Source organism: Diospyros lotus, chromosome 3, assembly GCF_014633365.1.
Source record: "Diospyros lotus cultivar Yz01 chromosome 3, ASM1463336v1, whole genome shotgun sequence".
Taxonomy (NCBI): domain Eukaryota; kingdom Viridiplantae; phylum Streptophyta; class Magnoliopsida; order Ericales; family Ebenaceae; genus Diospyros; species Diospyros lotus.
In genome coordinates this window covers 39,026,821-39,039,986 of record NC_068340.1, presented here as the reverse complement: position 1 = coordinate 39,039,986, position 13,166 = coordinate 39,026,821, and the positions used below count along the sequence as shown (strand labels likewise).

General features: G+C 31.0%; 1 protein-coding gene across 4 annotated transcripts in view; it reads right to left on the bottom strand.

Moving 5' to 3' along the window:
- Positions 1-8,204, bottom strand: part of LOC127796640 (protein DOWNY MILDEW RESISTANCE 6-like) — a 40,700-nt gene extending 32,496 nt beyond the window's left edge. Inside the window, exons 1-5 of one of the 4 annotated variants that reach the window (XM_052328895.1) lie at positions 7,927-8,204; positions 7,525-7,772; positions 4,927-5,251; positions 4,574-4,837; positions 2,338-2,621 (exon numbers count right to left, since the gene is read on the bottom strand). In XM_052328895.1, coding sequence (XP_052184855.1) covers positions 4,595-4,837; positions 4,927-5,251; positions 7,525-7,772; positions 7,927-8,124 — 1,014 coding nt within the window. In that variant the 5' untranslated portion in view covers positions 8,125-8,204 and the 3' untranslated portion in view covers positions 2,338-2,621; positions 4,574-4,594. Of the gene's footprint in view, positions 1-2,337; positions 2,622-3,578; positions 3,667-4,421; positions 4,838-4,926; positions 5,252-7,524; positions 7,773-7,926 lie in introns of those variants that run through there. The other 3 variants (XM_052328896.1, XM_052328894.1, XM_052328893.1) reach the window with 3 other exon arrangements.
- Between the last annotated feature and the right edge of the window lie 4,962 nt (positions 8,205-13,166).

The following is a 13,166-nucleotide window of genomic DNA, read 5'->3' as shown; positions in this document are numbered from 1 at the left end:
TAAGGTGTATTTTGGACTTAAACCCTTTTTAGTGAATGCCCATCGAACTTACCAAAGAAATAGTGAAGTCAACTTTTGAACTATCATTCTTGTGATAAATCGAGATAACAGATATCACACACAATTCGTCTTATACCAATAAGTTCTATACAATTGTGTCCATTTTGGTTCTAGACGACATCCTGAATTCATGAGAGCTCTAGAGAACCCATGCCCTTTGAACAATTCTCATAAAAGCAACATATTTCTACTTTCACATAGGTAATCATTGATTAAGAGTACTCTGTCACTACTCATTTTTTAACAAGATATCAATATTACATGTATCACCGACAAATCACACACTTTTTTCTACCGAGAACTAAAGAAGAAACTATGAGTTCCTTAATGTGTAGACAATGAATTATTCTAGCCAGTTTCCAAATCTTAGGATCTCCAATCAACTAGGTTAGGTTACCACCGAAAAATTCATTTCACAGGCTTTAACCCCATTCCCTTAGACGTATAAGTGACTTGTTTCCTTGTCACTCATTTGGTCAAAGGATCGAACAAATTTTCCTTAAACTTCATATAGTCAATGAAAATTATTCCATTAGTAAATAACTACCTTATTGAATTGTGTCTGCGCCTTATATGTCTTAACTACCCATCGTAAACACTATTTTTAGTTCGCATTGAAGTATCTAAGTTGTCACAATAAATACATATGGTGTTTATAGGCTTTGGCCACAACGGAATGTCTCCTAAGAAATTTCGAAGTCATTCTGTTTCTTTACCTGCTTTATCCAAAGTGGTAAATTCTGACTCCATAGTAGACCGTGTTATGCACGTTTGTTTTGAAAACTTCCACAACATAGCAGCACCACCTGAGGTAAATACATACGTACCCACTAATTGATTTAGTCTCTAAGTTATCTATAATCCAATTAGCATCACTAAATCCTTCCAGTATAGGTAGATATCTCGTGTAGCGCAATCCATAATCAAATGTGTATTTCAAATACCTAAGTACCCTGACAAGGGCATCCCAATTTTCACGTTTAGGATTGCTTGTGTATCTCGCTAACCTACCTACTGAGTAGGCAATATCAGGTCTTATACAATTCATTATGTATATCAAACTTCTAATGGCTATTCTAGAGGCATATTCTAGAGAAGATACACCTTCACCATTATTCTTCTTTAATTTAGAGTTTAGATTAAATGGAGTAATTGCTAGCTTATTCTCATAATGACCAAATTTGCTCAACACTTTCTCAATATAATGTAACTGAGAAAGTACATACCTTTCGGAATTCTTTCTTATCCAAATTCGAAGAATAACATCAACAAGACCAAAGTTTTTTATATCAAAGTTGGAATTCAACATCTTCTTCGTGGATTCTATGACACTTCTATCAATGCTCATTATCAGCATATCATTCACATACAAGCACACAATGATAAACTCGTGATTTATGATTTTAAAATAAATACATTTATCACTCATTTATCTTAAACCCATTTGCTCGGATAGTATGATCAAATTCCGCATGCCATTGATTTGGTGTTTGTTTTAACCCATAAAGAGACTTTATAAGTTTACACATTTTATTTTCATGTCCCTTTATAATAAACCCTTCAGGTTGTTCCATATAAACTTTTTCCTCTAAATCTCCATTCAATAATGCAATATTCACATCCATTTGGTGAATTTTCAAATTATGTAACGCTGCAATTGCAATCAACAATCTTATAGACATGATTCTCGTCACTAGAGAATAGGTATCAAAGAAGTCTTTCCCTACTTTTTGATATTAGCCTTTAGCTACTAGACGCGTTTTGTATTTATCAATAGTACCATCAACCTTTAATTTTCTTTTAAATATCCATTTGCACCCAATTGGCTTACTTCCAGGAGGTAAGTTGACCAATACTCATGTATGATTTTGCATAATGGACTTCATTTCACTATTGATGGCTTCCTTCAAATATGGAGCATCAGAAGACGCCATAGCCTCATTAAAAGTTTGAAACTCATCTTCTACCATGTAAGTTAGAAAATCTGGTCCAAATGAAGTAGTTTTCTTGGTTCTTTTGCTTCTTCCAGTTTTGACCTCAGTTTCCTAACCAACTTGATCTTTAGAAGAGCTCACTTCATACTTCCTCTTGAAACCACCATCATTGTGTCTCTCTCTTTCTTGAAAGTGAATATGTTTTCAAAGAACTCAACTTCAATAGATTTCATTATGGTGTTATAGCCCACAAGATGCAATAAGAACCACACAAATAAAATTACCCCATTATCACAAAACATAATCATTACTAAGTTAATGGGGCATTTACAAAAAAATACAAAAGACTTTAACTAGTGGAAAGATATAAAATACAAAAGACTTTAGGTGGTAAAACACTCATAAAAATACAAAACAAAGAAAAGTCTTCTACAAGTTGGACTTTGTTGGGCCTTTGGTTGGTCTTGGGCTTTTAGTTGGACTCCATTTAATAGTTGACCCAAGTGCACTTGAAACGTCCTCTAGACTCCATAATTGGCCCTTGAGTTCGAGCAGCAATAATGGGTCATCCAACGTCTTCGATTTATGCCCATAATTAATTATAGAAGCCAACTTCCTTGCTTCATCCTGAAAATAATATATAATACGAATAATTATTTATTTTAAGCATAAATATAAAACTAAAATGGGGATATAATTCATTAAGATTTAGGAAACATTAACACCTCATCAGCCGTACATCTCAACGAACAGGTCATACACTCATGCATGAAATACTAAACGGTAATGAAACTCGATGTTACTAAGATTTTCGTATGACAAAATCAATTTTTTTGGATTTATGTCGTGATTTAACTGAAAGATATGGTTCCACCCCTACACGAGGAATGTCTATGCCTGAATCAGTTCGAATATTTTTTATGATTTGTGGGTAAGGAGTTGGGAATCGGTTGATACTAGAAATATTCAATCATTCTGGTGAGACAATTACTGGCAATTTCACAGAGTTTTGGTTGCTGTTAGTAAGTTGGCTAGTGATATTATTAAACCACATCCTAATTACAACGATGGGAAAGGACACCACAACCTGAATAATCCCAAGTATTTTCCATTCTTTAAGGTATTTATTAATACATTCTATTAACTTGTGATTATTCTTAAGTTAATCGTTGAAACATAATTCGAATATCTTACCTTTTCATTGTAGGATTGTATTGGAGTTATTGATGGTACTCATGTAAAGGCTCAGTTACCACAAGGTGAGGAAGTACCATATATAGGACGCAAAGGATATCCAAACCAAAATATCCTTGCAATTGTAGATTTCAACATGTATTTTACATTTGCATGGGCAGGGTGGGAGAGATCAACTCATGATGCCATAATATTTGGTGAAGCAATTCGTAAGTCCGACTTGAATTTTCCCCACCGAACAGGAGGGAAATATTATCTAGTAAATGCAAGATACTCTCATACGATTGGATACATGGGGCCATACAAAAGTGAGAATATAAGATATCATCTTGAAGATTTCCGACGTGCAAGAACAACACGATTGGTGCACCAAGAGGGCATAAAGAGTCATTCAATTACTTACATTATTCATGCAGAATGATTGTTGAGCGGACTTTTGGAGTACGAAAGAAGAGATTTAGGGTTTTGAGAGATATGCCTGCATACAATTTTGATACCCAATGAGACATTATTTTAGATACAATGGCCATTCATAACTATATTATAAAGAAAGGGGTACATGATGTTGCATTCACTACAGCTGAAAATGAAAATTATATTTCTGATGCTCAATCTTGACACCATCTGATAGTCAAATGAATGGTGAAGTGGATCGGAGTGATATTTATTGTATGGCAATGCGAGATGCCATAGCCCTAGATATTGGAGAATCACGATAATTGTATGTTAATTTGTATTTTTGTTCTCTTAACGCTTTTGTGTGTATCTATGAGATAATTGAACTTCAATTCAAATATTGTGTCTTATCTAATTTTGAATTTTGTAATTATCAAATTTATTTCATTAATTATCAATTATTGTGTCATGTATAATTTTGTAATTTTGGTGTTTTATATCGAATTTCTAACAGTTCAAAATAAATAAAATTTAAGTATTAATATTTATTTAAATGACAAATTCTTGATATGTATTGATAAAATTTAAAAATAAATAATTTTATATAATATTTCAACATATATATTGAATATTTTTATGAATTAAATTTAAATTTATACATAAAATAAAAAAAATTATATATTTTTAAAATTATTTTATAATTTATTAACATGTAATTGTAAGTATTTTAGCAATTGGACATCAATTACAATTTTTTTAAAAATATATATATTTTTTTAATTTTATTTGTATTATTCAATGTCATGTCCATTTTAGTCTTTTTGTCAAGTTCTAACAGTTTATCAGCTTTTACCAACCAAATACATAATGTTACACTTATAGCTTAAAAATACATTTATCCAAATACATTATCAGCTTAAACGCTACCTAGTTTTAACGCTATTATACAACTTAAACACTACACAGATTAAACGCTGTTAAAAAAATACCTTAATTAATTTCCATAGCCATTAGTTCTTGAACAGTTCCAAGCAATGCTCTTGGTCCAGATTCCTGCTCCAGAACTTGTTGTAATACTCGGGGTATGTAAAATCCCGGTAGACGACGCCGGTTCCATCTCCGATGAGCTTTTCCGGGGGGCTAATCAAGGCGTCGTCGGCAGGGCAAAGGAAAGAGGCCACCGATATCCTCGACTTCCCGGCATTCACGGTGGCCCTGTGCCACACACTTCTGTACCTCCCATTACTCAGTGCCTGCAATCGGTTCAAAACCAGTTCCTTAAGATTTTAAGTGCATATTACATAAACTTGTCGGTCGTGCATGATGCATATAGACGCCATACCTGCAATTGATCGCCAATGTTCACAACGAAGGCATTAGGGAGGGGCTTGACGGTGTGCCACTTCTCATTGTGGAGCACTTGGAGGCCAGAGACATGGAGGTCTTGAAGAAGAATGGTGAGGGTGTTTGGGTCTGTGTGGGCGGGCAAGCCATAGGTGAGCTCGGGCTGTGGACATGGTGGGTAGAAATTCACAGCCATGTGTTGGCCTTGCTCGCCCAGAACAGTTTCAATGTGTGCTTTTTGTAGGCCCAGGCTCTCCGATATTGCTCCTTCCAGTCTCAGCCCAAGTCTTCTCACTTCCATGCAGTATGTGATTGCAGAATCTCTATATAATTTTTTTTTTTGCGTAAAAATAAACATAAATTTTATAATACATTCAAATAAATTTTAAAAATAAATTTTGAAAAAAGTAAAATTTTGAAATGGAGACTGAAAAAATTACATCTCTAACTTCTTTGCAGACAAAAACGCATTTCTAATTTGAAAACGTTTTTCTTATATTTTTCCAATATTATGAAATGATTTTGAAATTATAGAAATATAACAAAAATATTTTTTTATCTATTTTGTCATTTTGAAAACACAAACGTTTTAAAAATGCTGAAATGGAGTCCTTGAAACATTTTGGTGCATCAAGCAAAATATTTTATTTTATAATTTAGAGAGACTTAATATATTGGCCACTCTTAAACAATTGAGAAAACTTTTGTTATGGTTCGTTAGAGACAATATTATTATTTTATTTTATAATATCTATCTATTAAAATATTATAAAATAATATCTTATATTAAAATAATTAAAATAATATGTATCTATTTTGAATTTAATTAAAAATGTCAAATGACCAACTCGACACGTTACCTGTTAAGATGGCCGCTCACATCTCACTATCATAGGCCAAGTTTGATTTATTTGGACATTTAGATATGATATTTTTGATAATATTTATTATATATTAATGTATTGCACTTTATGTAAATATACAATATATTAATAAATAAATATTAGTAAAATTGTCACGATTAAGTATCATGAATGTAATTGATGTATTAAATGTAAAAATTAAATTCTAAACGTTAGATATCAATTCAAATCAATAAAATATTAATACTTAAATGAATTTGAAGCCAAATAAATTCCTAGTATTATTCTAATATGATAATTTCGCAATATTTTAAATTTCAACGAAAGGGGAGAGGTTTATTGTTCAGTGGTCAAATTGAGTTGAATCATGTTCAAATTGAGATGTAATTTTATAAAATAAAATAAATATATTAACTAAAACTATAATATAAAAAAATTTTAAAATAAAATTTTTCACATGAGCCTTAGTAGATTTTAGAAGTGTATTAAGTAACATTAATTATGCTATTGTTAAAAACAATTATGCAATAATATATGATGCAAATAAAATTAAACTGATGGTTAAATATTTAAATTACAAATTAAAAATTAAGCAGAAAATTATTCATATATTAAAAAATAATAAATGGTATTCAAATAGTAGGTTCACAAACTCTTTTTAAATATCTCACATTATTATTATATTTTAATATTTAAAAATAAAATGAAAACTGAAAGATAAAAGTAAAAAAAAAAAATTGGTTGATTCAACTAGTCTAGTTCAACTAATTCATTGATTTAACTACAATTCTTATATGAAATGGACTAGTCTTTTTATAATTGATTTTTTCACATAAAAGACTGATTTTCTAACTCCCACCTCATCTAATTGACTAGTTGATCCAATCCGATTATTAGAACCCCTCATTCCCAATCCTAGGTCAACGATATCTATTTTGGAGTCAATGCCTAAAATGCGTATTACAAACTTATTATTGTTCTACCATATTTTCTAAACTTATTCTCACTCTATTATCTCTTATCTTCTTTGTCACTTGAATGCCACCTTGGACGAGAAATCCAACGTGACATCACTAGATAATAAAATTATTAAAAAAATAAGCGGTTATAATATAGTTATTTGTATTATCAATAGTTGTACGTTTTCTCACACTTTCAACTTTATTTTGCTGGCTAAAAATTGAGACAAATGAAGATTGCTAATGACTTAAAATCATCTCTCTAAAAAATAGTTTTAAAGAAATTCATCCTTGACGAGTAGCTTAAGCAAAATCTAGCAATTTTAAGCTATAACGAGATGATAGAATGAGAATAAATTTGAAACAAGTAATAAGAATAAGAACAAGTTAAAGAAATTGATAATTTAGGCATTCACTCTCCATTTTTGTGTGGCTAATTAACCAAGAACTAATTATGGCATCGATGCTGTCACCGCCGGGAATTGCACGTTCGACGCTACGAAAGTGACGGCTGATATTTTACTCGTCTTAGTAAAGAGTGAGGTGGGGAGGACTGGCATCAGATCCAGAAGAATATTTAGGAAAGGAAAAAGCTAAGCTAGCTAAAGAAAGATGACTTCTTTGTTCCCTATATGTGATAGTAAAATTGCGCTTCCTGCACCAGTGGTGGTGCACATTCTCCATTAAGACTGAACCTGCTATACATTGTGTCGATTGGGAAGCACAGCATATGTATAAAGAGAGAGAGAGGGGGGAGAGAGAGATGTCAATTACCTGAAAGAAGGAGGATTGGAAGGCCACTGAGGGAGATACTGGTCCAAAGGGAAGCAATGGAGCCTGAGATAGTCTCTCCAATTGTGAACCTTCTCCTTCTTCACGTTAGAACTGGTCGACAGCCTCACCGTCTTCGAAGGCTCGTCGGAGTACAGCTTCATCTTCTCCTCCACCGGCAAACTGAAGAACTCTTTCGCCGCTTCCACCATCTTCTCCACCGCTTCCTTTTCCACTCCATGATTTATCACCTGATTAAACACAATACAATACAGAGATTACAGACTTCCCTTGATTTTGATCTTGAAATGGATACATATATATTTAGCTAATAATTAATTAGCTGACCAGAGATTTGTACGCATAAATAAGCAGCGAGGATGAATTAGTTAATTCATTAAACACCTGGAAAAATCCGTAGTCCCGGCAAGCTTCTCCGATTTGCTGGACGACAAGGCTTCTGTTTTCACAATCCAGGTCAATTATGGGGACGTTTTCGCAGTCCTCCACCTCCGACAGCTTAGGCCTTTCTGATTCCGGCCGCTTATAGCTCTCCGGCAGGCTCGAATATTGTATTCCGGTGGAGATCAGCTTCACATCCATGGCCAAGAATACGAAGAATCTACGTGCACCCCACCAAGTTAAGATCTTCACTTATGTGATGATTTCTGCGAGCCACTAGTTTCTTATAAATAAGTTTTCTGGTTTAGGATCTTGGTTCTGCCAGCTTAACCCTATCTTAATGACTTGATAATAAGATATTATAATAATTTTTTCAATTATTAAAATTTTTTTTTTTTTAAGTTATAGAATGTGAGAAAATTTTTAAATATTTATTTGGTACATATAATTTATAATTATTATATGTGATAAGTGATATAGACACTCGAAATTTATAAATACAATGAATTGGGACTTCATATTAAAAAAATCTATATTATTTGGTTAAATCACAAGTGAGTGCTTCTCTTTCTTGCTTTTTCATCAATAGGTATATAAGTGTAGCTTTTATATTGATTAAGTAAAAAAAACTAATAATAAAAATGTAAAATTCTTTTACCCAATAAAAAAAAAAAAAGATAGAATAAAACTAATATCTAACAACAATCATTCATTTGTTTAAGGCGTGTGTGATGAAGATATTAACTAAACATCTAGAGAGTCTTTTGATAATACGCCATTTGGTATTATAATTTGATGTGTTATGGGTAAAAGTTCACTAAAGTAAAAAAAAAAAATCAACAAAAAACAAGGTCCAAACCAATAATAGAAACCGAAACAATTTTTTATCTTTCGGAGACACAAAATTGCTCTAACAAACTTTGTCTTCCAAAAGTTGTAAGTGGTTTTGGAAAGACTCCAATTTTTTGGAGATTGTAACTAGTTTTAGGAGATTGTGATCTCTCTCGAAAATCTACATACTATCCCCTTTTTAAGAAAGCTTCAAACGAACCATGAATATGATAACTCTGACATTTGAAAATTCTATAAATGATAGGTATTCTTGATATTCCTAGTTAATCTCAGAATATCAAAATTACTTTTTACGAAATGAGTCCTCATTTCAAAATTACTTTTCTTGATATCACGTTTCTTTATAAATAAATGAGTCTTCATTTCAAAAAAATCTATGTCTTTAATGCTTATTTCAATACTGCTAGTCTTCAGTAAATTTAAGCATCAGACTTAAACATTGGAGTGTTATTGTCATGCGCCAACTAAATATTCTATTTTTTGCATATTCTAAGTAAGCTGATGATGATATTTTTAATAAATAAATTTATTATCATATTTGAGCGACAACATAATTAAAAAAAATAGGACATTTTGGTGTGATTGTAACTCATCTTTTGCTTATGTTCTAATTAATTTAAATTAGACCTAATAACAACTCTTTAACCTTAAGGCGAATTGGATTCTTAAACCTTTTCCAATGGGAACCAAACATCACAGACATTATTGACTTTGAAACATTCAAATCGGTGCATGTGTCAAGCAATGTTAATTGCCTCCATCAACGGAATAAATGACGGCAGAATTAGATCCTAAGAGGGTATAGATTTAATTGATATATATATTTATTTTTGATAACTCAACTTTCGAGTTTTGTCATACTATTTTCGGGAACAGACGACTTTTTCTCTCGATTTATCCGTCGAATAAACCCTGATGCGATCACAATTTATACATACATAAAATAGGACATTCAATTTATATCTCCATATGAAAACAAATGCCACTATAAGAATTTAATCTCAAATATTTCGTGTAAAACTTCACATACTTTAACGAGCGTTGCCTGTGGGGGCTATTGGTTACAATTTCCACCAATTTTAGGATGGGGAGGGATCAGCTGTACAACATATCATGTGGCTACACTCATCTAACATCATTTTCGTGTTCTATGTATTTGTCTTCTTATTAATTAACGTGTCTTTTGGTGTGAATTTGTGACAATATGGTCAACTAGATACGCCCTCCCCCCCCCCCCCCCCCCCCCATTAATTAATATTTGATATAGACACTATGCTTAATTATTATTAATGGACATAAAAATATATATTTTTTAATTAAAAAAAATTAACGACAAAAAACACAAATAGACAGAAATCGAATAAAATATCTACTACATTCCTTATTTTGCTAAATTCTAAGATTACAAGCAACCAAAAATAAATTGGATATTTCACCTCCTCCACTCCTTGATTTTGATCACATGCTGGAAAAATAATAATTTTTTAAAATTAAATTTCTTTTTACCCAAATTATATTGATTTTTTGTGTTGATTACAAGTAGTTTTACCACACTAATATAGAGCACAACATAATAACCCAAAGTTTCTATCACTTGAGTCCAATCAATGTGTTACAAATTTTAAATTAGCAACAACAATAATATATATATATATATATATATACCTTTCCTATTATTCTAAATTCATAATTAAATTACACACAGAGGGACGAAGACACTATTTGAATTAAATGATTATTGCAGTGTTAGATGGGTTAAGTTGACTCGTGAAGACTTGACCCCATTATTGTGCAAACGTGTGGACAGCTTGGATTTCAAGTTGCATGCCTCTTTCAAAAAAGAAAAAGAAGAAAAAAAAAAATGATTTTGAAGCTTTGATGTCACCCAATGAGGACACCAAGCTGATGATTTCCAAATCCACCAGCCCCACAATTAATTTATTATATATCTCTTAAATTTTAGTTATTTGATTCGGATATCATTTAAATTTTATTAATGACATCAAGTAAATTGATCATATATTTCTTGAACTTCATATTTTTAGATGAAATATATTTTAAAATCTTTGACTGCATTCTCTTTATTATTTTTAAGTTATTTTTAGTTTTTAATTTTTTAAAATAATTAAAATGCATTCTCTTTATTATTTTTAAAAATACATTTTTCAAAATAAAAAAAATTATAAAGAAAACTCAAAATAACAAAAAATTATTTTTTGAATATTTTTATCTAAAATAAACTCAAAACATATTTATTTATTTATTTATTCATTCATATTTTATTATTGTAATGGAAAAAAATATTACAAAATTCATCAACTTTAAAATGTATATATTTTTTAATAATATATTAACATTAAATATTTTTAATTTACTAAATAATCAAATTTATTGAATAAAATATCATTAAAAATTATTTTCAAAATTTCAAAGAGAACACGTTTTCTAATTTTCTATTTTGAAAAATAATTTTTTAAAATGACAACGGAGAACGCGTTTTCAATTTTCTAAAAATAGACTACTGAAACAGAAAACTGAAAATGAATTTAAAACTTAAAATTAAAAAATAAAGAGAATACAGCCTTTTTTTTCACTGAATCAATCCATGAACTTTCTTAGGTAGACCAAAATTGATTTAGTAAAAAATAAAAATTCAAAGATGTTTAGGATAAAAACTCAAAAATTCATATAAGTGTTCGAGTTAAATAATTAAAAAGAAGTGTGCATAAAAAATAGAGCATAAAAAGAAGAAGTGAAATGCTATCAACAAGAAATTAAGAAGTGAAATCACTCCTTCCATGGCAAAGTTAGAAATGGGATGGCTTAGAACAAGAGAGCATAGAAAAAGTAGAGCATGTTTTTGTTGTTTACCTTGTTTTCTTTGGAACCACCACCTTCTTGATTTTCTTGTGGACTAACAAAACATATCTAATTTGTCTTGATCTACCCAAAAGGGGATAGTACAAGAAAATCGCTATTGTTTGATTTAGCATCGATAAAAGCTTTACGTAACTTGTGTTTCAAAAATCTAATCTTTAAGTGATATTTATAATGACAATTATTATTTTTTTTATACTAAAAAAAAATATTTTTAAAAATAAAATTTAGAGGGCTGAATTCATTTTAGTCTTTAATAGAGGTGGATTTTGAGACTAATGATCAAATTAACCAAAAAAAAATTTAGAGACAGAAAATTTTTGTTTCTAAACTTTTTCTTATCAAAGATGAAATTTTTCACCTCTAAAAGTTTCTTTCCATAGATAGAAATTTTCAATTTTGTCTCCAAATTTTTTTTTATTTCACACCTTAGCTTAGAGACAAATTTTTTTCGCCTTTAATATGAAATAAAGATAGAAAAAAATTTATAATATAAAAGTTGATTGATGTTGAGATCGATTACACAACTAAATTAGAGATATAATTTTTTTTTTATTTTCCATCTCTAAACTTTTAGAGATGGAATTTTACATGTTTAGAGAGAATTTTTCGTCTCTAAAAAAATATATTTTTGTAGTGCTATTAAGTGATACATTTTGAGTCAATTTTTTGTTGGTGATAGCGCAATCGACATGATCTTGCTAAGGACAGATTGTGTGCGCACGGGCTTAGGCCTTAGGGGGGCACTTTAGCCCATTCAATCTCCCACGCCAAAAACATTGATTTTACCTTTTAGTGAATTTACATCGATTGATAGATAGAGTTATTAACTATTTGAAACATGAAATACAAAAGAGATAACTGATTCAAAATCTAAAGAAAAGTTAAAAAGGATGGATTGCTGATTGTGATGATAAGAACTTGCAAATCTTATATATTTTTTATTGGACGGCCAGTCCACCAAATGGCGTCCGGAACCTTATCTTATCGAATTTGCGGGTGGACTAAGGTTGGAGGTTAGCCACCTTTCCGAAGGATTTAATCCTCTTGAAGATAACTATTGTTGACCCACAAACTGCCTTTTGAGGACTTTGGGAGATCCAAAGATGAACACCCCTTTATCATTCATTTGGCTGTTTTTTTGGATCTTCTTTTGGGTTTGTCAGTATTTGATGTTAGAACAGCCATAGAAATCTGAGTACGCATATGACTTTATTATGGCAACAACAACCATGATTATTGAATATTTTACTGACCCAACAAACTGACAGCCACGAATAAATACAATAATAGCAATAAAAATAGCATAGATCTTGACAACCAAAAAATAACAGTAAACTTATAAACCGACGAGGGAGACAGCAACCGGGAAGCTCATAGATTGAGGCACACTAAAAGCACTGTTCTAAAGACAATGGTGCCTTGCTCCGATCACACTCAAGCTCCGACAATTGTCTACGTAGAATACAACATTTGGCTCTGGCGAATGGTGACCACAAATCGCAAAAACTCTC